Here is a 27,602-nt window from a genome sequence, read left to right as displayed (position 1 = left end):
TCCCGAAGAATGTAATCGTTAAAAACAGCCAAGAACTAGTCTAGGAGAAACATTCATACTCTCAGTCCTCTCTCGTAAGCGGGATAAAACCTTCGCAGGGTGGCGGGTGACTTCTTTCAAAGCCGAGTACTCAACCTTTTCTAGCCTAATTTAAGTTAACGGAGAAAAATCTTATTTTTCAAGGTATTTTAAAATAATAAATTTTAAACTTTATCAAGTTTTGATTAACGAGGGAAATAAAACCTTTCCCCACTTTTTGAACACATGTTTTTCGCCATGTCAGGCTTAGTCTGCGCGAAACGTCTCTTATTCCGGTCTTTTTGCGCATGACATCTAATGAAAGGACGGGCTGGCTTCAGCGTAAACCGACGTCACAGCGCTTCTAAACATGCGGAATTTCTAGTCAAGGGAAGAACAGTGAATACAGAACATAGTTTCAAACAATAGCCCTGATCATTACCAACGTAAAAGAGTGTTTTTGCCGTTATAATGACTTAGCATCTCTTTGAGTGTCTCTAAGCCGTGGTAGGCGCCTAGCCGCCGTATAGAAGGCTTTTTTTGGTCGGTTAGAGTAGCATAGAACTAAAGACGATTGAAAATGACACTCCACTCTCAGGCCTTTAATTTACTCATTTTTATGATTTTACGCTTATCGTCATTTTTTCCGGCCAGGGTATGGATGGACGCTTCGTAGTGCCACATCACCACGGGAGCGGGCAGCGCGTAAGGGAGGTACGAATACCGCAAAACCGCACAGGAGAAAACGCGCAAAAACGTCTCAAATTTTACCTAGAAAATTTACCTAGAAAACTTAGCTAGAGCACTGAAAAAAGGAATCATGTTTTGATTGGTAGCTTTTTCTTTTTCTTCTTCTTTTTTCAATACGGGGGTGATACGTATTTTTCCGAAGGATCTATGTTGATAAGAGTAGAAACCAAATTCTACAGTACCAAATTCTTCTCTTGCGCAATTTATTAATTTTAAATACATACTTGTGTATTTCCGTATTTATAGGTTAAGATCAGCTGTATCATTTTTTTACTGAGCAAAATATTCCTGATTTACCGTGCAATTAGAAACGTGACCTAACGCCGGGATAGATTACTTGTTCCTATAGTTTTTGGAAGTCATAAACAGTCACGTTTACCGCTTATTGAAAATTATGGCTCAAAGCATTTCCGACTGAGTGCAAACAAGGAATTCCACTGCAAATCAACAGGATCTGTTCAACTGTGACATTATGTCATAACAAAACGTGAAAAGATTGAAGGAATTTTCGGCTTCTTATACCACAAAGACCCACAAACTGCGCGGTGAAGTGACGCAGCTTGTCAGAGGAAATGCTATAAAAAAACAAGCCATCTGAGAAGCTGTAAGGATGACTTTTAACCAGGCTGCAAATTAAAAAAGTCCAGTTTAACGTTTCAAGACAGTTACTATTGGTCACGGTTGAACTAAAAGAACGTCAGAATTAGAGGTAAGCTGAATGTTCATTTGTTTAAGAAGTTTAGCTCCCTGCTGGAAACAAACTTATTGATCATTAAGCGGTAAGTCCTAGAATTAACATAAACATCCAAAATTGGCAAAATACTGACAAATAACATTGTCATGAAAAATTCAAACTGAAAACAGTCACCTTGTGGGGTTTCGTTCCCTAAAACTCCCAAAGATGAACCCATTCGGGTGACGGGTTAGAGCCAGAGTGAGTAATCATGAACTTGGTGTTTTGGCTAGGTGCATTTCTAGCCTTTCGTAGCAAGCTTAAGGCTGTTAATTTAACGTGTGAGACTATACATTACAAATAACGAACTAGCGCATTCTAATCAAACCATCTCCGTCATTTTTCACTCAGGAATTCTTTGGGGTCTGATGCCTTGTTTTTTAAGTGTTTGTCGCAAACTTCAACTAACTTGAGGCGTTAAACTTTCTCAAGAGCATGCTTGTTATCGTTTGAAAAGAATCGTTTTTTCCTTTTTTTCTGACCACTAACTTTTTATAGTTTCGTGCTACTGAAAACACTTGACTCAGTACAGCGAGTTAGTCGGGACTTACAATGTTTCGCAATTTATTTCTAAAAAATTGAACAGATGAACATCGAGCGTGTGTTGCTAATTATTTTAAAACTTTTGTTAAGGTGTTCAGGAAGTTATCATACGGCTAAAGGCTTGAAAATGTTACTTTCTACGCTTCAAAACCGGAACTCTTCTGTCAACTTCATGTCGTACGCGAACAGGCGAATAGAAAAGAAAAGAGACAAATAAACAGCTAAGCCGCCTTAACAACCATTCGATATAAACAGGCATACCCCAGTACCGTGGAAAGGAAAATGTAAATATCATGAATGAAACTTCGGATTTCATCATTCTACAAAGGATCAAGGGCTTTTATGTTGTCTCTTATTCTTAAAGTATAAAAAAAAAGAACAAAGAAACCAACAAATAATTATATAATGGTAAAGTGTTTTGCCGAAAATTTTGGTTTTGTTGGCAACAAAAACTTTCTACCGGCTAAAACTGAAAAAAAGAGGTTGTTGCGCAAGGTTTGCTGCTTATGTCTCCGGTCCGATGAGAATAATGAACAAGTTACTTTTCTCAGTACCCTCTCAGTCGAAACAGGTGTGGGAAAGGTATCCTCTTCTTATGTTACCAAAACTCTCCATGTAATCTCAACAACCTACATTATGCCAAGGACCATTCTCCCGAGTTTTCTATCTCAAGTGACGAGGAACAAAAGGACACAGCTGTGACCGTGAAATTAGCCAAGAAGACTGACCAGCTGAAACGGAACTTGAAAGCACCATATTAATCTTTTTACAGGCGCTACTCTGCGCCGATTGTCTGCCGCTCAAGTACTAGATCGGTTTACCTGTGGAAAAGTCTTTATTGGCTCTGATAATCGAAATTTGGCCATTATCTTCCTCATTATATTGTGTTTAGTAGAAAACACCCAGTTTTCAACGTTTCTGTGCAATTTGAGCAAAGGAAATTAAAAAAACTGTTTCGAGACCTTTCTACTGGCTCCCAGTAAAAACGAAACGGGATGATGAAATTGCACCCTCGTTTTATCAATTTAGAAAAAGCTTTTAAGGCGTCCTAACAGTGCTGGTTTTGGTTTGCCAAAGGTGTAGCTACATGTGCACCAGTGCACATGTGCATACATAAAAAATATCAAATATTAATGAATACAAACAAACGCAAAATGGGAGTAAAAGCAGTTGCAGAATGCGGAATGAAAATAAGTCAAACCTGGGAAAGGACAATTGCCTATATACCTCTGACCCATTAACTGCTTTCAGATGATTTTTTCAAACAACATATAGTTTTTTCCCCTATTATTTTGTCATAAGCGGAGACCGCCGTGGCTGCTACCCAAAGAACACAGTCTTTCGATCAAAGGGGCGACGATTACGCCACAATGCTCTCATGGTGAAAGGGACATCAATGATCGCCAGTCAATGATGACCTGCAGGGAAACGATTTGGGAGATGAACTAGGGTGGTTTTGGATAAAGAACAATTCAGAATCTTTATGAGCACTTCCTGGGAGAGAGGAAATTGGTTTGATAATTACCAAAAGGCTTGAAAAATCGGGGTAAGACTGGGGAAGAGAACTGTTATTTTTTGTCCGAATTTTCAGTTTCTCGACAATCAGGACCTTTTTTTGCAGCCGTGTTAAGTGGACTCACAGATAAGGTTAGATTTATATAGTATGACACATAACAGCCGGTCGAGTGGCTTTGTTTTTTGTCCTATCTTTATTTTGAATACAAAAGTGTTTTATGGAAAAGCTTGAGAATGTGGCTGTAACTAACTGACCAGGTGATAAGGCCAGTTGCGGGTTATAAACTCACTACGTGTTTCTCGGTACATGGTGCCAGGCTAGAGTAGGTTTAGTATAGAAATCCAGGACCACCCTCAAAGACCCGTCCAAACCAGTATTGGCATGGGCAACCTTAATTTTGTTGGTCTGTCCTTCTATATTCAACTTGGCTATAGAAATTATGAAAGGAGCGCCATAACGGTGGTCACTAACCAGCATTACAGCTTGAAAGCAAGACTCCGCAACAGCTTAGCCACCAGCTGCAGTATAATAAACTTCTTGGGTATCAAGGGAATAAATGGTCATAAATACAAGAGATTTTCATTTTATTAGCAAATAAAAATTTCAGAATCAGAATTTCAGTTTCGTCGACACCGCATAGCATTTTTTTTACACGTACTCGCCTATGTACAAGTAAAAACGCTTTAAGCAGTGTAAGACAAAACATAACAGAATAGCAATTTGATTTAAAAAGTTCAGTTCCCATGCCAGCGTTTGCTCCAAAAATCACAGGTCTTTGCGTTCAGCTCTCCAGTCCATTAACATGGCGGTACTATGAGCAAAATTGTGTGCCCATTGCCTTACGCATGCGCAAAATTACCAACAATTGGTGGCGTGCAGCTACAGAAGGCTGTATCGTTCCTGTGAAAATTTAAAATTGTAGGAAAGTCTGATCGGACAGCTAGAAGGGTTGGTAACTTACAAATTTATTTGCCCAATATTTCAACTAGACAAAACTAGTCTTCACGAACTCGTCTGATGAAGACTAGATTTGTCTAGTCGAAATATTGGGCAAATAAATTTGTAATAAATTATTAACCCTAAGCTTTCTGATCGGCCTTGCCTTCAATTTTAAGTGTTTAGTTATATTTCTTATTCTGATATACAACAAGATCCGGCTTTCCCTCGCTGCTGTTTGTCCAAGTGGTCCTTGCAAGAATTTTTTCGCTAATCGTTCCTGTTAGTATGCCATGGGGACGAGAAGTGCGATAGTGCGACTATATGTATTGCCTTTAATGATCCTTCATGAACATTTATGAACCATGACCTTCGCTAGATGATTTTTCTACTGGCGGCGAAGCTGGAAGCTTCGTTTCTCACCAGACTGATGACCTTTCGGGCACGTTTCTTAGTCGGAACCGGCCATTATCATTATTAAATTATGTATACCAGACGGGATATTTATCCGGAAATAACTCCTCCGTAGTTCATAGCAACTTGATATATATTTTGGTTTCTAGCAGGGTATTCTATTTTTGGTCACCAAGATTTAGCGTCGACTCGAATAACTGAAACCGCACCAGTCAAAGCTAGTAAAGTTGTAAGGTCAAGACGTACATCTGTGGAGAATGATGATTAAAACTCTTGCTTTGTATTAAAACAGTTTTAAACAAAAATAGAATGATGCCGAGTCTACAATGCCAAGTTGAAACTGATAAAAAAGCTGGCAACTCCTTAAGTTGAGAAAATACGGTTTTTAATACAGCAGATGAGTTTGTTTTCGATGAAGGTATTGCAGTATGTAGTGGGCTGTTAAAGAACGTGAAAGAGTGTACTTGATTATTAACAGGAAGGAAATTAGTGAAGTAAGGTTTTCAAGTTTGACTCCGTTATTTGGCAAAAACCGTTCAAAACCCACATTGATAGTAGCGCTCCCCTTTTGAAGTTCCAGTTGATTTCAGCTGTGATTTCTTTCTCTTGCCAGATCTAAAAAATAAATACAAAACACCGTTGTGCAAAAGTACTACCAAACAGGTTTAATTTTCCAGGAAACACCATAAGATTTCATCCACAGACTCAAAAGTTAGAACTACATACTAGTAATAACCAAAGATTATGGAGTGCGGGCGACAACGATCGGAAATCCAAACGCTTTTGCACCAACGTAACCTGCTATCGGGTGTCCTTCTTCCCTTTTTGCTTTGAAAAAAAAAAACGCCTGATCCCACGTTGGCTCCAGATAGATAGTCAAAACACGCCAGATCAGATTACGAGGGGCACTAAGGTCCAAAGGCGCGTGTGATCAAATTCCATTCATTCTAAGTGGAAGTCCAAACGAATGCCGGTTACATACATTCAACGCATGCGTAATAAAAACCTGGAGATTAGGATTGCGGGCTCCTCTTGTCGCCCGCAATAAATGAATAGTACCATGTAAAAGTACTGCTGAAGAGGTTTCATGTGAAATAGGATTTCTTCCACAGACTCAAAAGACGTCTCAGACATTTCCACCTTACGATCGAGATTCCATCGTTTCAGTCACCAGCAAGAGTAGGTATATGGTTAGAACCACCCCTCCATATTATCCACTATTATCACCCCTTTGATTTGTTCCTGCGAAATGTATATACATTTCCTACGATAAAACGCTGTATATACGGTCACCTCGTTAAAGTGACCAAAAGCCAAACTGTAAAATTCCAGAATACAACTATCACAATTTGTCTTTGTTGTTTTCTTGTTCGAATAAGGGCGGCTAAATGTTTAATAAACATCACTGGGGTTGATCAATCTAGAGAAGAAAGAAATAACGAAATGAATTATGAAAAATTGTTAGGTTAGTCAAATGACATCATCGTGAAAATAACTAACAACACAAAAATATATCACGAGGAACGTTAACCATATCAATAATGATAATGATAATAATAATGATAATGATAATGATAATGACAATGATAACAATAATAATAATAATAATAATAATAATAATAATATACACTTATATAGCCCCTTTCTCTTAGTGATCCAAGATCACCCAAAGCGCTTTACAATCAGTACTACTGAATAGTTATAAACCTAATAAAATATTACAATAGCTTAAGACGGTCCCCATCCCGTAATCCCGACTCAAGAATTTCGTACAATTACGATGGTTATTTTTGACATCCAACCTCGCGCGCATACTTTCAATACCGAATTTTGGCCCCATTTTACTTCATAATCCCGAAACCCGATTGCTTCAATTAAGGGAAATCTCGGAACCCGAAAAATCCGTTGGGGACCCTCTATATTCTTACCTGAATGAAGGTGCCTCTGAAATGTGACATAGTGAGGTTCACTCCTGAAGTAGCCACAAGGTTTTCTTTCAAATTCAAGAGTATAATATGAGGTATGTTGACCGGTTGTAACAACTGGAAGTCGTATCTCACACGCGAACGGCATCTGTCCTAGACAAACGTCTTTTTAAATTTAATTGAAACACTTTTAATAAAGTTATTTTTAAACAAACTTGAACAGGACTTGACTGTCAAGTTATCAACATTCGTACGTGTGCAAGATAAGGCATTTTAAATTGGTATTGCATCCCTTGCACGTGCTCCATAGTATAAAACAATGTTTACACTTGTCTGATAAGTGACATGTGCGCGTGTTCAAATACATGATATGAATTAGCCGATCACGCTAAATGTATATCATAGCTTTGCCGGCAAATTCCTACCCTTCTTAAGAATTCTTTTCGTATTAATCTCCTGGGTGTGTTTATCTGCACATAATATACTGGTACTGTTAGCTTGGGTAACGAAAGAAGGAAAAACAGAATCAGAAGTTGTAAGCAGGTTGCGGTTTCTGTTATCTCCTTGTAATCCCTAATAACACTTTAGACTCAAATATTTACTTTCACAACCAAAATGTCAAATATTTTAAGTGTTACTAACCAACGATTGTTTTCGAGAATTTTCTTCCCGTTTTCTTTGCCTTAAAGAATTCGTCTAAAGGAGAATTTAATGCATCACAGTGGTAAAAGAGACCCTTGTCTATCTATGATTTTTCGTTCTTAACGTGTTTTCATCAGTTACATTTTTAACTCAAAAGCATTCAATTCCGTGACGTCCTACGCAGACAGCGGAACTGGGTCACTGGGTTCACTGGGAGCCTCAACGTATCAATCTTATTACGTGACTCGATTAAAACAACAAGAATTAAATGCTTTAATCAGCGAATTTATAACACAAACTTTCACTAGATTGCAAGTATTTCCTGTCTCGTTTCCTCTCTGGCTGAATCTAGCGCGTCTCAGAATAGCTTGTTTATTTGTAAATTGTCTACCTTGACAGGTGAAAGTTATTTTGAACCAAGGAAAAGCCTTATTCTTGTTCTCTGGAAAACGGCAAAAGGTAAGTTGTTCATTTTTTCACTCTTTCATTTCTCCAGGCTCTGGGATTTCTTTCCAGCACTGGAGTTTAGATCAAGTTTTTTTCGTTCTTTAATGTAAGCCTTTTGTTCCAACGCCTCCATGAAATGCAGCGACATGTGCTTGCGAGATGTTAAATGGCAACCGTAAAAAAATATTCTAAACACGTTGACGCCGTGCCAAAAACGCCAGGTAACAACTGAGCACCGCGAAAAGCACCGGTATTCACGAATTCGCTGTGCTCGCTTACAAAAAAGACGACCGGGTCATACCTGAAAAAAAAAAACGCCTAGCAAATTGCATCGCTGTTTTATTCTAAATCTTCTTCTTTCGGATTTTGGCGCAGAGTGGGGAGGCAACAACTTTTGGAAAATTTTCATTGGGTTTTATAGCACTAGTCAATGGCAAATAGTTGTAAATAAGAGACATGTTTAAAGGCAAAATTGACTCGCATGAGCTGTAAACCAAAAGGCGAGATTGTTTTCAAGCTTACTCTAGTTTGTTCTAAGGAAAGAGAGAAAACTGAGTTTGTTTTCCATTATTTTAAAGGCCGGCGTAACGACTTGCAGTGTTGAGGCCACTCATGCACCCATGCATTGGCTGGACTGGCATTTTCGCCCCTTTCTTTTTCGACAGTATTAATTAAGACTTGTGCAAAACAAACTGGAAGATTTTTCCGCTAAAGCGGTTTATTTCATTATTTTAAGAGACTAAATAAATATAAATACAACTTTTTACCTTGATGAGATACCAATTGAACTTTGAGCAAATACGACCCTGTAATTGAGTTTTGTTAAATGATATTAGTCCTAGTAAGAACTAGCGAAGTTATGCTCTGAAAGCAATCATTATATCGTACGTTCTCCTAAGTAAACGTTTCTCGTCAATATAAGTCTATAGAACGAATATTATTTTGCCCGGCTCCAGTTGAACGTTGAAGATTTCTTATCCGCATTTCAAGACAGCTAAATATTTTTACGGAAAATAATGTATGGAACTCACGTGATTTGAGTTCGATATGACAAATTGCATGACTCTCATAAAAAATATTTGCTGTAATGACTCCGAGGTCAAGTGCTTGGCCCTCAGTTCTACCTTCTAATCAATTAATTTTACTATTCTTGCAAGTGCACCCTAAAATATACCACGTCTACCACGTTCGAAAATGACTTTCTCAAAATACAAATCACTCTCTTGTTATAGACTACGTTGACAATGAATTATCTGGACCTCTGAGAAATAATCCTCACCGCTCTAGAAGGGAAACGTTTCGAAGCTTTGTACGCGGGACCTCTGAACGGTCCTTCGCGCTGGATTTCCGCATGCGCAGTAATAGTCTCTCGGTGTCTCCCACCTGTCTGTACGACATTTCTTGTAAACAAATGTCTGAAGCTGAATGCTGTTTTCAAAACGAATCGGACACAACTCAAACAAGAGTTTACAGAGTCTTACCAAAAACATTTTTTTAATGCTCTCTCTTGACATTTACGAGTTTGATCTTATATTTCCCTGGTCCTTACTTCTTTCCGACCCCTCCTTCAAAAGTGAGGCACTCCAAGCAAAGCAAGAGAAAAGTAACGGAATTATTTGAATCATCCACTTGTAATATTTAAAGCGGTTACTCTCAGACAGCAAGACCTCTCATAGTAGTCCAAGCAAGGGGTCGTTTATTTACACTACGTCAATAGAATGGCATTATGCAGAGTATAAGACTCGGTAAAGTTGATATGACCGTGTACCGAATGATTTAACCAGCGAATTTAATTAATCGGAAAGAATACTGAAATCACAGCGAAGGAGTTTGACAACAATTACAAGCAATAACCAAATCGAGGGTGAAATTAGAAAACAGATTTTGAAATGAGTGGGTAAATTTGGCCGCTATCGAACTACCAATTTTTCAGTTGACTTCTCAGTGAAGAGTAAGATATTTATCTAGGGTGGAACCTCGATATAACAAACCTGTCGATAGAGAACTCCGTGTCGGTAGAGCGAACGATTTTCCTTACCCCAGTTATAGTATAAAATATATGAAAAACAACCTCGATGTAAGGAAACCTCGTTATTGCGAACGAATGTCACCAGTCCCTTGGCTCTAAAACGAACCAGAAGTTTGCGTTTTTTGCAACACATTATAAAGGGCCAGGTGGTAAATGTTTATTATAAATTCTGATATTTTCCTGTGGGTTTTCTCAGTGCGTAGTGCTTTCGATGGGAATTTTCCCACGTGGAATTCGAATTTTCTAAAAATGTCTAAGAGTTCCACAAGGATCGGAAGCTTGTCAAATACATAACATTGATCCCTGCTTATCAAGTTATAGTTAATCTCATTGATGCCAATTTTAGCTAAGTAGTAGTACTGTACTCTCTCCGACTGAGCGAAAAACATGGTACAGGGACACTTATTACAGGTCAAGTCGATCAAGACTTTCTCCGGCTCCGGTTCCTGAAAAACAAAAAAAGCTGTGTATAGTGGAACCTCGATGTTACGAAGGGCCAAGGGACTCGCAAAAATTTGTTCGCTATGAGGAGGTTTTGTTATATCGAGGTTCTTTTCAATATTATATGATTTATTACTAATGGGTCTGAGGAATATCATTCGTTATACCGAGGACCTTGTTATATAGAGCTTCGTTATAAAATCGAGGAGGCACTGTACAAATTTTCAACATTTCAGATAACACAGATCAACTGGATGCACATGCAGCCAGGTGTAGAATTGTCTTGGTACTGAAGAAAATCTGCTGGTACACGAATAATTCAGTTGACACGTGAGTTGAAGCTTTTGGATTGAAACCGGAGCATGTGGCCGCCACTTCGAATAATGATAACTATTTTTCACCTTTGGCTTGAAAAAATAGGAAATTTAAAGAGATGAAATTAATACGTACAGTCACATTCTTAGGTCTGAAAATAGGATTTCCGGCTCATGTCTTGAGCGTGAGCTGAGCTATTTTCTCAAACTATTTGACCCCCTTCAGGGTTTCATTATAGAGAAAAGTGGTCTGGATTGAAGATAGTCGCTAATAATGGTCTGGGAGGGAACTAATCAAGTCAGTCATAGGCCTGGGCCGGCCTGGTGCTAACTAATTTACAGACTGAACATGAACTACTTTTGAAATACTAAAAAAATATCCCCTGCATCGAAGCCGGCAGCTATCTGCAAATGAAAACGACTTTTTAAAGTCACTAGTATTACAGTACTGAAGAATTTAATCAAAGGACAATCAAGTTAATATTGAACACGATGCTCACTTTAGCACAGATTGATGTTTATAAACGTACGTTGCAACAACATTCTTTAGCAGGAATCTTATTTCAGCGTGACTCTGGTGATAAGCCTACTTTTTGGTATTAAACAAGTTCAGATATCGTTTTTTCACGGTGAGGACTCAAGCCCTTCTTGAAAGCTCTGCTTGGTCTTGTATAAGTCAAAGTCGTTTCAGTAAGCGAGTTGCTTTTTAGCTGCCATAACAGCTATCTTACAAAGCTTGTTTCGACCCAACCTCGTTCCCAGGTTCTCTCTCCTACCCTTCTCTCGTGGGAACGAAGTTGGTTTCGAACTATCTATACCTGCTGCGTATGTCACTATTCAGTTTCGAATGCTAATTTCAAGCGCGTTGGACCTGTAACTGAAAGGAAAAGAATTTTGCTCCATTTTGAGAGGTTGAAAGTACTCCGGTTTCGGAAGAGAAAGGGAAATCCTACAGTGACTCAGTGAGGGGAAGGAACAGTTCATGACAGTTGAATACCTACTAATATGCAACGACTTATCTCTTTTTTTATCTGTTTTTATTTGCCTTTTATTTCCTATGATGCGGAACCAGTGGGCATACATCCCAGCCTCAAGGCATCCGTCATTTCGATACTTTAAAGACAGTATGGGCCAAATATTTAAACGTAGGTTAGCCAGTGTTTAACAAAACCGCGTTCTAAGTCATTTTTATCTAAACGTCATTCATTGTTAACAGTTTTATGAAAGCATATAGAGAAGACTAGAAAAGCATTTATCTTTTTAAAACAATCCCCCAAAGAAGAGATCTGGAGGTTTAAAGATTCGTTAAACGGCGGCTTAAGTTAGACTTCGTATAAATATTTGGCCGTATGTTGTTTGTTTTTCAAGGGATTCCGGGAGGGAGTGAGTTCATTGGACGGTTCCAAACGGGTACCCCCTTCAATTTACTCTGATATTTTCACTTTGCAATAACCAGTCGAATACGTCACTAATGAAACAGTGATGAAAGGCAATAAGTTCTACTGGTGTAGCAACATGCGAAAGGTTCAGTGAAAAAAACTCAGTCCCATCACGATAAATAATTACAAGCAGTTTCATAACTGCTTGACAAGAAAATTTAAACAACAGATGTCAATTCTCTTCTAAACTTATAACTGACCGTTATTTCCACTGATGAACTCACACTTTACGTTACACACTCACATGTTATTCACACATCATTCCAATCATCGAATTAAATTGTCATATAGTTATTTTAAGAAAATTCCGGTTCGTATAAATTTAGAAAACGCATGACGCTAGAAGTGGCACATTACAAAGCCAACCCCGCCCCTTAGACAGTAAGGCGAGATATGGTCCAATATTCCACATGACAAGAATGCTTCGGACAATAATTAGATATCATTTTGGCAATTATAAAAATGCGCTTCATTCTCTAATCGACCTTTGTACATTTGCATTTTTGAGGCATACACACAGAGAGCTATTACGTATATTGATCTTGTACGCTACGCAGACTTGCGGATCGTGTTCTAAGTAATATATCAAACATGAGATGCAGTGTTTCATCACCAGATGAAACACCGAGAAGAGAGTTGAAAATACGACGCGCAGCGGAGTATTTTTGACGAACTTCGAGGTGTTTCATCTGGTGATGAAACACTGTGTCGAATGTTTGATATTTCTTCTCAAACAAAATCATTTTTGAAGGAGAAATTAAGGATGCAAATACTAAGCAGTGTTTCATCCGATTTCCAAACACTCATTAAACATTAATTTCCTTTGTATTTTCTTAATGAATTATTAATGAGTTTGAGAAGAAACAATCAAGTCCGATCGATCAGCTATACCCTGAAGCTACACTGCGTTGGTTCTGGTTCTACGATACTTAGATCAATTTTATGCGTTAATTTTCTACTTCTAGGCACTGCATTGAAATAAGACATTGTTTTCAATTTTTGCTTAGTTGCAACACTGAATTATATTTTTAATTTCAATCATTATGTTTTCTAGAACGCGATTACCCAGTTTTCTGCTCCTGTCGTTATCTCAGTTCAATCGCTTTTCCAGGATACTTTTCCCTTTAAAGATTGGAAAGGAAAACGCCCTGGGAACGAGGTTCAAATCACGAGGTATAAAGCGCGCATTGCATGTCGAAAGCCTAGAGGCAAATTTAGCAGTAGTCTCAGGATTGGTGCTGAAATAAAATATTATAAATTTCTTCGACAATATAGTTTCAAACCAATTTGGTATTAAGAAAACCAAGTGGAAACACGTTTAATTGAATTACATCGTGAGTCGAGGCCGCCCCCTATCGAGTTGAAAAAAAATATTAAACCTTCCACTTCCAGAGTGAATAATGACGTCTAGTAACTAAAGGTAGTTTTGAATATTTTGAGTCTATGGATAAATCTCTGTGATGTGACCACTGAACTGAAACCTGTTTCGCATTATCATTGCTGAGTACAATATTTATTAACATTTTACAAAGTGAAGTTTAAAAATTTGTCTGACTTTGGCCACTTACTTTGGGAGGAAGAATAAAGAATAGGGTTTATAGAAGGTTGAATCATCACTGTAAGTATTTAGTTAAGCACGTGTTTCCTTCTCATGTCTGTAACGCTGCCGGGCTTATCATTGTTAACCTTACATGGAAAAATCATAAACATTTTACCAAAATAGTAGCATGTTTACAGACAACAAGCAACCAAAATTGCGGCAATTGTATGACCAAGAACATTTAGTCCGACGATGAGGTGGCGGCGGAACGGCATCGAGTTTTTCCAACCTAAGAGGTGTTAGCCACTTCCAATCTTCATCTGCTGCCTTCACCCGTTCTCTTGTTACCATGTGGTGTGGCACAAAGTAGCCAACCTAAACTGGTAAGCTAATCTGGTCACTATAACAGATAGTAGAGAATTCAGTTGAATATAAAGAATTTGACAACTTGACTTGAACCTCTCACCCCATGCAGAAAAGCTGTTGTGATTGGAGTGCTGTTAAAGCCGTAGTCAAATCACATTTGTAGTGTCTTTGTTCAGACCTTCACATGTCTTACATCTAAGCAAAGCATCATGACAAAAAAAAAATTGTCAATTGTCTAGCTTAATGAGTTAATGCTACCAGGCCAAGACATAAAAAGTTTGCAGTACATGTAAAACCGATTAGACTGACAAGTTTAGGGACTGTATTAAGAGATGAATTCCCATCAATGCGCATGTTCCTCGGAGTAAAATAAATCGGAAGGGATGATACTTAATTCGTGGACGCTAGTTTCAATATAATGTGTGGAAATCCTACGCGAAAATTCGGCCCCTCAACGGCTACTTGTTATATCAACTGTTTCTAGGCTGAGCGTAATGGCTATTAGTAATATCCAACTAGTGGTCTATTATCAATGCTGCGTTGTGATTGGTTGAGCTACTACTTGGCTATATGTTATGGCCCCTTAGTAGCGAAAAGCGCCGGCATTAAAAACCAAAAAAATGGCGGCTGAATCGCGTTTTACTAGCTAACTGAGTTGTTTATTCTCGATATTTTTGACCAACTAGTTGGATTTTACTAAAACAATTATTCCTCTCGCCCTCATGGCCTCTGAGTCAATAGCCCATTCGGCCTTCGGCCTCATGGGCTTTTGATTCAGAGCCCATTCGGGCTCGAGGAATAATTGTTAATTATCCACACTGCCCTGAATCTAAAAGGATCCCGTTCAAAGGTCATGCCAGGGGTGCCCGTAGATTATGGACACACCGGCCCGGGATCTACTTCTCACACCGGGTGTGGTCCACATTAAATGGGGGTAAGGGTCATGTCTGATACCTAACCGAATATGTTCGGGACAGGTTGCATGTAATAAACCTGGGCTAATTTGTTAGTTTTGATTTTCATGTCCAACTGATACCCTTAGCTGATTGTTCTTAGTCTGTGGATTGGGTCATATTTCATTCCTTTCTCGTTGAACTTCACTCCTTAGTACATCTGACTGGAATTTTGTGCGCTCTTATGGCTCATAAAATTTAGTGTAACGTGTGAACACAGTTAGATGCAGATATACAAGTTGTCAGAACCTTTTTCAGGTGCTCAGATAGAGTGGAGCAGTTCGACAAATGGGGGGGGGGGGTGGAGCGGGCTGACCGGGAACAAGAGAGTGATCGGCTTCTACCGGGAAAAACGTCGTTTCTTCGTGCTCTGTCACCACTATTTCAACGCCTGCGAGAGGCTAACGCTTTCAAAAAAATCTTGCCACTTGTGCCTATAAATCACCTTTCACTGACTGCTGTTACAAGATTTTGCGCTGAACTTTAAGGACAATTTGTTTCGGACCTACGATGGAATTAGAAAATCTTGACGATAGAGAGGGAAAAACACAATTTCATCAACATTTTTTCTATATGATTTTTGCTTGGTAAATTGTTATGCTGAACTTAATGTTGATAATTGGCAATTAACCTTGAATATAACACCATTATTCGCAAATTGGCCTATTCTAAACAGTCTAAACGCAATAGCTGTTTTAAAGAGGCTGTGTCATGGCAGTCCAGTTCATTTTGTTTAATTTTGCCAATTACTCGCGCTCAATTACTATGGAAATTAAAGTAAGCAAAGAAATTACAGGAATATGACAAAATCAGAGATCCGAGACAAACAAATATGCCTCCTGAACATTATTTTTGAAGTTGCAAGCAGTAGGGATCAACTTTGAAAAACTGTTAGGCTGAACAGTTTTCAAAAACCCTAATTTCAATCCGTTTCAATCTTCTTCAGTTTTGCCCATCCGTGGCATCTGTTGTTTCTGTTATGTTATTTTAACCGTCCTTTAAAGTTTTAAGCGGTTATTTTTATGTTTCTCTTAATTTAACGGGCATTTTGTAATTTCCTGATTTGGCGGAATTTCGTGACACAGCTCCTTTAATATCATCCATAGTGAGACTCTTGAGTGAGACATCGTCAGTAATTAGTTCAAGAAAGATTCTAAAATGTGGTTATATCAAAGGAAATGATGAGAAGTACCCGCCGCCTGATAGTAGTTAACCATTCTTATTTTTGTGCCATACTGGGGCTGTACAAGAAGCTCCAACCTGTTACAGTCTACGGATACCGCACTAGTCGCACAACACCTAGCCACTTTAGGAGAAACAAGTTCACGCCCTGCTGTGATACAGTTAAAGTTACGAAGCAACTAGAAATGCTTCTCAAAGTTACAGTCAACGAGACTTGATATGTATGATTACTACGGTAACCATTCATAACGTGCTGTTCTAAATTAGACATGTGCTACTACCAGGACAATGAAAGAATTTAAAAAAACTCTAACTAATTCAGTGAAACTATCAACCTTTTTTCCCTTAAGTCGAGTTATGTCAAGATTATTTCAGTTTCAGTCTGTGGACTAAACCCCATATGATGTTACAATTCACTTTCGTGAAGTACTATTTATCACGTCGAGTTCTACAGCAAGAAATGTGAATTTTTCTCTTTTTTAGGAAAGGAGTTGATAGGTTGCTACACCGTGTTACATGTCTTCACTTGCCAAAGGCACCGGCAATGCGATGAAATTTATAAACAAATTGTTTAAAAGACACAAAATTGCAACATATAAAAGCCTGATATTTATCTGTTAAATCATCCCTGAAGCGTTGAAAGCTTAAGTGGCTGTTTAGATATCATAGCCTGGAGCCTTTTCCACTAATGGACTCTAATACAGTTAACCTTGGATTTTGTTTGGCGTGAAGATCAGTGACCTTGAAACAGTGGAATTCGACCGCATACTTGTTCTTTAACAATTACGGGGGCGTTTTTACGTTGGTTTAGTCGTTGCTCTTCCACAGTGCGACACCCGGCCCAGTGCGCTGAATCAGCATGACGTTATGCGAACGAAATTTTAAGAAAACTCTGTGGCTGACCATGGTTTAATACAAGGGAAAGAGTTGAACTCCTTTGCTGTCCCCAATACCAATGTTATAACCATAAAGAAATCTATGTTTACGAAAAATATTTAAACAAATACTTGCCTTAGAAATCAACGCTTTACAACCTTCATTATAAAAATCGACCTATATTGACCAGGGGCTTAGCTTGTTCAGTCTACTAGACGTCTGCAAAAAAACACGTTACGCGTTATCCGGCTAGCGCACTTGTGGTTTGATGTGACGTTAGCGGCATAACAGTGCTCAAAAACTTGAAATGGCATTGAGCTGTGAGGTAACCACGGTAAAACAGACGATCTCGTGGTTTTCAATCAAAATTACTAGCATTCTTTTAAGAGTGTTTCAAGTTTCCGCCTCACTGTTTACTGTCCGCAGTCTTTTTGATCAACTCTCAGTGCTGAACACGGAGGTGAAGGTACTCTTTTAATCTTTTTTATCTCCAAAAAACTGACTTTTAGTAACCGAGTGGGCATTGATAGCATTTCATTTTTAAAACACTCTATCTTCCTTCAGCATTTCTTAAAAATTTTAAGAAGAGTGAACCTTCACATGGGAACAAATTGATTTTTCAGTTGATTTCTTGATTGGTTTGTCTTTAAAAAGGGCAAAGCAATAAGCTGCCTAAACCAAGTTTTAACAAAGCAGTAGGAAAATTTGGAATTTTTGTTTTTCATAGCGTGAATATGGAACTCAGTCAAGGATACTAAGCACTGAGGACAATTTCTTCGAATTTAGCCCGTAAGACAGCAGCGGCACACCATGGCACTAAGAAAATCATTATGGCTAAAACGCGTATTAAAATACGTCAACGCCAAACTGATAAGACAATTAGTTCTGAGTAAATCCACTTTTGATTTCCTCTACAGTCATATGATACAACTATTTTTTGCTGGGTATAAACATTACGTAAGAAAAGTACCGCTCAGTTCGTCTTCATTTGGCTACGAAGGCCACGATCTTATCCACAGACTAAACTGAGAAAGTAAGAACAAGTTTTAAAAGAACCCCCTGGAAACAGGAATTCTGCTTTGACGCTTTCAGGAAGGGTCACCCTTTACAATTTTACCCGCAAACGGCAAGACAACCTTGTATAGACTTCTCTTCCATGGCTCGAAAAGGGTCGGCCTTCCCGGCACAACGTGGGGAGTCTACGTACACACTCACAATAAACAACACCTCATGCAGGATATTAATGCGAGATAGCTTTCATCGGGTCACACTTGAGGAGTTAATCTAAAGATTAGAAAGTTTGAAAAACTTTTCTGTAGTTTAACAAACAAAGAACAGCTCAATACTTTAATTGGAACGGGTGACACACTTATACTCAAAAGGTTACGAACCTCCCCTAGAGAATAACAAATAATTTCCTCAAAGCGGAATCCAATTACCTTCATTAAAATGAGCATACTTTAGAATATATTTCAAGGATTTGAAAGTAAATAGGAGAATGAGAAACAAAAAATTTCGAAAAAGGGAATGTTTCAGTACAAAGACGAAAGATGTATTCAAGTAATACAAGATTTCTTGATTTTCAATAGCTTTCATCTCAAAACAGTCACTCTTTCAAAAATCATTCGGCACTTGATTTCGTTTTCCAGCAAGTTCAAATTGGCCATTAGAACATACTGGACGAAAGGCATTTTTAATGACTTCCGGAACGATGTGAAACTTGAGTATTTGAGTTAAGTTAACAAGAAAAACTGACAAGAACTGTAGTCTCTTTTGACTTTCCAAGAAAGTAGGATGCTGATGTTCTAACCGACGAGTATCCTGGGCGTTGCCGGACGTTTCTTAAAAATTGAGATAAGCAAAAATCATACACCGCCAAGACGAAATCTGTGAAAGGGAATCAGCGAGTGGCAACAGGTTTATCCGGGGATTCATCATCGCAGAAGCTTTTTAAACCCCAGACGCCGTTTTACAGCGAGGTATAGTAGTCAAATATCAAGCATGATAGAAGAGGCGAAACACTGGCCTACACTGCCAAACAAAAGAGGTGAACATTTTAGACTAGCAAGTGTCACACTAGTAAGTGAAGTGTCACCTGGTCACAGGTGTTGTGTCGCCTTAACTAGCTTAAAACCGCGAGCAAGATCGGGAGAGTATCTAGGAAGTGCGATCACTGAGCGACCGATAGACGGCTAGTTTCGATCAATTTCTTCGAGCCGAAAATTAATTCAACCGCACCGTAAATTCAACTAATGCTTATTTATAATCAATACCACGGTTGTTTTGCAATTAACCTATTAACAAAAGAAGGCTAGTTTTTATGTCTAATGATGTTTCACTCTCTCATTCTGGGCTGTAGGGCACTTTGCGTCTTATTGTTCTCTAAATTCCCAGACTAAACAACGAGAACATGCGGACCTTTGTTGTGTAAATATACTGACCGCAATGTTCCTTCAGGTTCGAAAGTTGCCTTAAAAGGACCCCAAATAGTTTATTAAAATCTAGTGCTAAATGAGATTAAAGCAATGGAAAGCTCGTGACTTTTATTGCTACAAAGTAGTAAACAAAACAGAACATTTGGATTTCCGTCAAAAAAAAAAAAAACAGCAAAACCCCGGAGCAAGTATTATTTTGATCCCCTCTTGAATAGATATTGTTAGCTTTTCGATCTCGCGCCCCTTATAAGAATGACGTCAGGGACAAAAGTTGAAACGCCTTGATAACAAAGAGGCTTTGTCATGCAATGAGCCACTTCGAACCTGCCTTAGTATCATCTGACGTCAGAAAACACCAAACACTTGTTAGAGATGTTATAGTATGTGCGATAGAAGTGTGCATTTTATAAATTCTTATTCCAAACCGTTGATGCATTCATACCTTCATTACGTAGTCATACTATAAAGTAGCCCACGTGTAGTCGGGGATAGGGTGCGGCTACACGTAGGTTAACTATAAAGCAAAATCTGAGTGTTCCTAAGACTATTAAAAATCTTTGTTGATGTTCTAACTGTGCTGAAGCGTTTCAAACTTTGAACCTGTCGCCTACTCCGATCAAGATCATGTGATGATAAAAGATACACTCCCATCTCCCTGCCCTAACGATGAAAATAACTAACTTCCTGATAACGGAAGCTGCAATATATAGCCATGTATTTATCCAATAAGCTTCGGACTTTCGTACGCTGAAATAATCTCGCGTGAATAATCAATTTTTCAGTACTCGTCTGCCGTATTCGAAACTGATGGCAGAACAAGCAATCGAAATCAAAGGCGAAGAATTTTAACTCAACTCAGGTAAAACAGTAACGTTCTTTAAATGTAGTATTGTTCACTGCTGCTTCTGTAAAGGAAAACACTTGAAGATTATTGGTCTCCCCAGCCAATACGGAAGAGCGTACACGCGATGTTTACGCGCGAGGTTGACTCGCGAGGGAATTCTGGGACTCAGTGAGTCAGAAGTTGACTTATGTTGTTTTCGAGTCCTAAACCTTCTCAGAATGTTTCTTTAGAAGCAAAGTAAAACTAAGGTGAATCGCTTCTTTTTTAAGATGTTCGGTATTAGGTTACATACGGCGCGTGGTTCTTGTGTTAATTCGCGTGACTAGGGAACGAGCTAATTTTGTGGACTATGTTTTTTTCGGGAGCTCCATGTGTGGTGGGTGCCTGGTATGCGGACGAAGTTGTTATGTACAATAGCATTCCTGGCCTGGCTTCAGTTAATGTAGTCAAAGTAAGAAAATAACGACGTTTTCGTCGCCAAAACTGAAAAAAAGAAAACACACACTCACTAGGTAACGGTGCAGACCTCAGTGACAGGGAATGCTAACTGCTTCCTCGGCCACAGGGAATGCTTAATGTTCTGTATTCCCAAATTTGACCTCTGTTGACAACTTAACCGGAAGCGAAAGAAACCCACAAGACTCCTTACAATTCCGGAATTTGTCGATCTTGTGCGCGCGAGGGATTTTGTCAAATACAGCAGACACTATTCTACTCTATCTCGGTAAAGTTATAAAGAAAATTTGTACCTTTGTTGAGAGAATCTCAGGGTTTTTTTCTTTTCCTTGATGTTAAACATTTCAGTTTAAAACTGTACAGTAATCGGCGCAGGCGTTTCAAAAAACATTAGGAGAAATTTAATTTCTCAGTAAGCTCATTTTATGTTTTACTATCGTTCGTTTAGACTAAATTGGGAATCATATATTTCTTGTCCTCTTTTTGCCATTTTTTCCCTGACCGATTTTCGGACATAATTCACACAAAAATATAACTACAGCTGATATCATAAAATTCACATTTTCAAATATTAATCATGATATTGGAATGTCGTGGTACAGTGAATTAAAAATGGACACCCCTTGCAAACGACATTCTCGCGGTTTTGTTCAGAATCTCTCGTCATTTCTCTAGAGAGTTTCCCAACATCCTGCTCAGGAAATTGAAGACGCAAAAAACTGGGTCAAGAAATGATCATTTGGAAAAAAATGATCATAAAGGGACCAGAATTGATTTTTTTTTTTAAATAAACATTTTAAAAAAATTCTTTGCATCAAACGGCGTGCGTTTTGAATTACCGGGAGATATTGACATTATTGACTTCAGAAAGACCTCATAAGTTACCAAGGCAACGTAGAGCCAATCGTAAAGCGCTTAAGCGTGGCACGATCAGTATGTGCCAATTAAGTTAATTTCGTGTCGGTGGGGGAGGACTGCTGTCATTTACTAATTCTTTCGCATAGCAAACAATAAATTTTGTCAAGCTAATCTGTCTGTCCGATTCTCGGCCTCTCTCAAGTATTTCTCAATTTTTACAGGTTTGGGTGAATCGAGCAAGTTTGGCTCGAGGCTAAAGGATTTGAGTCACAGGAAAAAGAGGAATATACACGGCGCGTTCTACAGTTGGCTATCGGAAGTATATTTTGGGTTCTAACTTATAAGTGTGGCGACTCGGACTTGGTGTGGAATGTCAAATATCTTATTGCGTGAGAAAGAGCTCTCAGCTATAAAACACTTGGTTTAACGAGACGAAAGTTTCCATCGCTCGATATTTTTTTCTGTTGAATTATCTGGCAGACAACAGAGCGTCTGAAGCTTGCTAATCATCAATATACCCGTTACGAACTGGGCGACGTGAAACTGCATTCTCAGTTGTTCGACAATGGAATTTGAGAACTCTGAGCTGGCGAGTTATCGGAGCTGATAATTTCATCGCTGAAGGGCTTGAGTTCTTTGACTTATTTTAGGATCTGTGGCGATAAAGCCATTTGGAGAGTGCTTGGGAAGCTTGAAACCGAAGGTTTCTAATCTACGATCATAAAGAAAACATAACTCCGAAATCGACAAGATGTCGGGCAGAGAGGAACATCCGAGGCCCAAGGTCTTTGTTGGCAATAGCCAACAAATGCTACGAGATATAAAACAGAGTTTGAAACATTTGACGAGGCAGCCCGAAACTAAAACACAACAACCGAGTCAGGCTGCTAATGCGGGCCCGAAAGCAAACACAACCGTTGTAGAACAACCGCCACAGTCGAGTGTGGTTGTGAATAGACCGGTCGGTCATAATCCAAGTCGTCGGTTTAGCGGACATGCCAAGGCTCTGGATCAAATCAGGAGCAGTTTGAAACCTTATGAGGCGCCGGAATCAGGATATTCTTCCTGTACCGAGAGTTGTAGCACTAGTCAGCCGGCTGGAGAAACTATCAACAAACAAGTATTGGAAAAACTCAGGATGCTGGGCTTCGACGAGGTACAGTATTCCTAAAGCTTTGTGTTTGCCAAACTGCGCTTTTAAAGTCGCTTTAATACTACTAATTACAAGACCTTCATTTGCTGTTGATTGTTTTTATGTTTAGCTCAATTTCGTGGTTAGATTTTGCTAGTTTTATTGTCTATATCATGGAAGGCGGCAGTAATGAATTCATACCCTATCGCTATATTTACATCCCCACAAGAAATAGACAAGATGGCTTGCATTGTTTCTGTCGTTTCGCTTTACTGCCATCGCTTAGCAGATATAATCCTGGGTACGAAAAGCTCTTTTTTATTCTTTTCGGAGTCCTAAAATGAGCTTTTTGATCGTATTTCGCATACGAAAAAAACAGGTGATTTTCCTGCCGATTGCCCGTGTTTTAAATCGGCCCGGTACTTTACTTACATCCGCTGTTCTTTATAATCCAAAACATTTCCACCCTCTGTCGAATTACTGCTGAATAGCCAAAGCGCATACGTGTAAATCAAGGCCTGTCTGCCCGGAAGCTAAGGTCAGAAGGCTACATCTCTCATGGATTCTTTTCAATTCATGGCTTTTATTTTTGCAACGAGTCCGAATTGCGATCATGTTTTCTGTCGGTCAGTCACGAGCCAAATAATCGCGCGAACGGCATGCACAATCAGGCGTTTGAAAATACGAAGTTCTAGAATTTCCTTTGTTCGTTCGACCTTGTTCCATTCTCAGTTGATGAGAAGCAGTCGAGAACATCTTGACAGCAGCCCCCTTTTCCTGCTGTTATCATTAACGAACGCTGATAACTGTTTCTATTTTAAATAGCTGCCAGTAATCCTTGATTAAATATCAAATTACGGGACTTGAATTCTTTAAATCCCAGCTCATCATCAGGGACCCTTATGAATGTAAACTTGTTGATTGAAATCCCCTCTATCCCACGAAACATATGTTTTTCTATTTTGGGCTGTTTGGGTTCATCAAATTTTTTCGTGCCACAAAATACCCCAGTTTAGCAACTCAGTTCAGTTCTTGATGTTCTTTTAATAGTATGTAACATTCTCTTTAAATGGTATGTAACATTCTCTTTCAGGAGTCAGCAACGGAAGCCTTGAGAATGACTCCTGGCAGAACTATGGAGGAAAGAATAGACATGATTGCAGCGATGAAAAGCAGTGGCTACAACAGAGTAAATTTTGGCTCCAATGCTCCAAGTAGTAACCGTACCCAGTTACCTCCTCCTTATAATGCAGCAGTGTATCGTCTGCCTTGGAAAGGCTCCCAGGAGTCTTTGAATACTCCAAAAAGAGCTGAATCACCCATGATGGGAGTTGAAGGTTCGGCACAAATTGCTCACCAATCTCTAAAAAGGACACTGTCTCCTGGAGCTGCTCAGGCCACTGCTCCTTCAGATCCTCCAAAAGCTGAGTGGCGGGTTCAGAGATCAACCAACATTGGGGCAGTTGTCCCACAGCCTTGGCGTGTACCACCACCTGCTCAGCAAAGATTTTTGGATCGACCTGCTCCTACATTGCAATCAAGTTGGCAGCCTGTGGTTTCCTCGACTGGAAATCAACAGACTCCACAATTTCAAGTAACTGCGCAACTTAACTTAACTGGGAACAATTCAGCTGTCAGTGAAAGCCAAGGAAACACAAATGCCTCTGGAAATGGTTCAAATTCTATGTCCTTTAATATACTTGTTCAAACAAACTTTCCTAGTAATTCATCTGGAAATATTCAGCCCTCACCTCAGGGACAGTATTATCAAGTGCCCCCTCAACGTGTAATTCCAACTGTTGTTCAAGGTGCACATGGTGATGTTGTTCGCCACTCCCCTGTGCCACAACCTGTGTCACATGCTCCAGTGCCACAGTTTGTTCAGACATTTGATCCAACTCGTCACCCACCGCCTGCATATGCCCCTGTGCCAAGAAGACCATTACCGGTAGGTTGCTCAGACGTTAGCATGCCTGAAACCAATTGGCAGAATTTTGTGCCACATAGATCATCGCGCTCTCCAGTCCCACCACCAGAGCAATGGAGGAATTCCTGGAACACCGAAACATCATCAAATTCTGGATCCATCAGTGATGAAATGCCATGGTCAAGTTCCTACAATGACAGTGGACCTCCATCTCCCCTGTCAGATTCGTCTTTTACTATTGATGGCCCAACAAAAGTTACAAATCCTACAGGAACAGTAGTTTACCGTCTTGACTCACCTAATACACATAAAAGGCGTCCCATCCCAAATATGGAGGTTAATGAAAATGGAATGGCATCTGCTGAGGATGACGACCAAATGTCTGAGTGTGACATGGAAAATCTAAGCTTACGTCAAATTAGGCTGGACCGCTCAAAACTGAAAAATCTTTCTCCCGCTGCAACAAAATTTTATTTTGAGCAACATTTTGAAAACATAATGAAAAACACAAAGGAGAGGACAAAAAGGCGTGTACAGCTGGAGGAAGAAATGCAGATGGTGGGACTATCTCAGGATGCTCGAAACCAAATGAGACAAACTTTGTTTCAGAAAGAGACAAACTATAATCGCTTGAAGCGGACCAAGATGGACATCTCTATGTTTGACAAAATCAGCAAAATTGGGACTGGTGCATTTGGAGAAGTTTGGCTTGTCCGAAAAATAGACACAAACATGTTGTATGCAATGAAAATTCTTCGGAAATCTGAAGTTCTGAAACGAAACCAGGTAGCTCATGTCAAAGCTGAGAGAGACATTCTGGCAGAGGCTGACAATGAATGGGTTGTCAAGCTTTACTATTCATTTCAAGACAGCAAATTTCTGTATTTTGTTATGGACTACATTCCTGGCGGAGACTTGATGAATTTGTTGATTAAATTTGGGATATTTCCCGAAGATCTAGCAAGATTTTACATTGCAGAACTTGTGCTGGCAATTGAATCAGTTCATAACATGGGGTTTGTGCATCGCGATATTAAACCAGACAATGTTTTAATTGACCGAGATGGTCACATCAAACTGACCGATTTTGGACTTTGCACTGGCTTTCGCTGGACCCATGACACTACGTACTACCAGAAGGATGGTCACGAAAGACAACCAAGTATGGATTATGCCATGCTCTCATCTGAGGTTATGGACTTTCCTCAAAATTACAATGAACATATATTACAGAGGACACTGAAAGAAATGAAACCATTGGAGAGGCGTCATTTCCGTAAGCACATGAGAAGTCTTGCACATTCATTAGTTGGCACACCCAACTACATTGCACCAGAAGTGCTGCAAAGAAGCGGTTACACACAGCTCTGTGACTGGTGGTCAGTGGGAGTAATTATGTATGAGATGCTCGTTGGACAGCCCCCGTTCATGGCAGCAACTCCAGCTGATACTCAAATAAAGGTAGGGAGATGTTTGCATATGTATCTGGGTTTGATGTCTGTGTTTGCTTTGGATTGACAAGTACCATTTACAGAAGATCAAACTTAGAACTCAGGGTGCAAAGCAAAGCAAAGCAAAACCAGTTACATTTTAGTTTGTGCATGTCTGCCTTTCCTTGCACCAATGTCATTTTGCCTTTGTTAAACCCTTTAAGTCCCAATACTGACCAACATCAATTTTCTCCTAACAATATCCATACACTGTCAAGAGATAAAGTTATGAGAATTAATAAAATGATCATCATAGAGAAAATTCCATGATCTTTTATCAAATCCTCTCAACTAATTCTTAAAGGAAATGTGTAGAGATCAGTGTGGAGAATTTGTATGTGCATATTGGGGCTTAAAGGGGTAAAATTGCAGTTGGTAAATATTATGACATTATAGTGTACTTTCGTTGTCTTAAATTTTTTTTTGTTGTTTTTAAGATAATCCAGCTAAGCGTTAATTTGATAAGCAGCTGCACAGTGGGACTTCCTACCATCAGTACTTGAAAATACTTTATATGGCCATGTTGTGGTTCAGTTTTCTTCTTGGTTCTTTCCTTTGGTTCATCTCATTTCCATACCTGGAAACAAAGGAAAATAAAATTTGAACCACACACGAGTAAAATTGACCCACAGCAGCTGCACACAAGTTCTTTCTCATAGCTAGTTAATTCCTCTTCTTTTAAATCTTTAAATAAATGTCTAAAATTTTCATTTTGCAGGTTATTAACTGGGAGAGCACTCTACACATCCCTAGGGAGGCCCATCTCAGTGTAGAGGCTAGAGACTTGATCTTGAGATTGTGTACCAGTCAAGACAGAAGGCTGGGGGCAAATGGTGTTGAGGAAATCAAACACCACCCATTCTTCCGAACTGTTGATTGGGGTTATGGTGTGCGTCGCTGGCATGCCCCTTATCAGCCACAGATCTCCTCCCCAACAGACGTCTCAAACTTTGAACCAGATGAATCAGAAAGAATGAGCAGTGACGAGGAAGCTGAACTTGCGGACACTGAGGCTGCAGCAGATGCAGACGCAGCAGCACCTAGGCAGGGTCGGCATCCTGAGCATGCATTTTATGAGTTCACTTTCAGACGGTTTTTCAATGATAGTGACTTGAGCTATGCCTCTTCACGGAGATATTCCTCTGATGATAGTGGCAATGAAACTTGCAAAGAGCCTGTGTATGTCTGAATGTAAATTTTGTATAGTACTACTGCATGGTTTCTGCCATCTTTAGGCACTAAATGTTTAAGTAGTTTGTTATATATTATGGCAGACTGGCAAAAGGACAAAACAAGATTGTGTACTGCCAAATCTGCCCACAATCCTACCCTTGTTAGCCTGCTCTTCCAGGCATTCAGTTATTTTGAGGACATAGCAAAGAGAGGAATGGAGCAG

The 27,602-nt window shown here is 39.3% G+C and overlaps 1 protein-coding gene across 3 annotated transcripts; it reads left to right on the top strand.

The window, feature by feature from the left end:
- Positions 1–1,323: 1,323 nt before the first annotated feature.
- LOC140950335 (serine/threonine-protein kinase LATS1-like) lies at positions 1,324–27,602 on the top strand. 3 transcript variants are annotated; one of them, XM_073399560.1, is made up of 4 exons: positions 1,324–1,477; positions 21,879–22,813; positions 23,883–26,177; positions 26,925–27,602. In XM_073399560.1, the coding sequence occupies exons 2-4, from the start codon at positions 22,409–22,411 to the stop codon at positions 27,393–27,395; spliced, it is 3,171 nt and encodes a 1,056-aa protein (XP_073255661.1). In that variant the 5' UTR covers positions 1,324–1,477; positions 21,879–22,408; the 3' UTR covers positions 27,396–27,602. The 3 variants fall into 3 exon arrangements, with proteins under 3 accessions (XP_073255661.1, XP_073255658.1, XP_073255664.1); XM_073399557.1 differs by lacking the exon at positions 1,324–1,477 and adding an exon at positions 7,771–7,936; XM_073399563.1 differs by lacking the exon at positions 1,324–1,477 and adding an exon at positions 20,282–20,358.

The sequence above is a fragment of the Porites lutea genome, chromosome 1, assembly GCF_958299795.1.
Source record: "Porites lutea chromosome 1, jaPorLute2.1, whole genome shotgun sequence".
Classification (NCBI taxonomy): domain Eukaryota; kingdom Metazoa; phylum Cnidaria; class Anthozoa; order Scleractinia; family Poritidae; genus Porites; species Porites lutea.
This window is presented reverse-complemented; position numbering and strand designations above follow the sequence as displayed.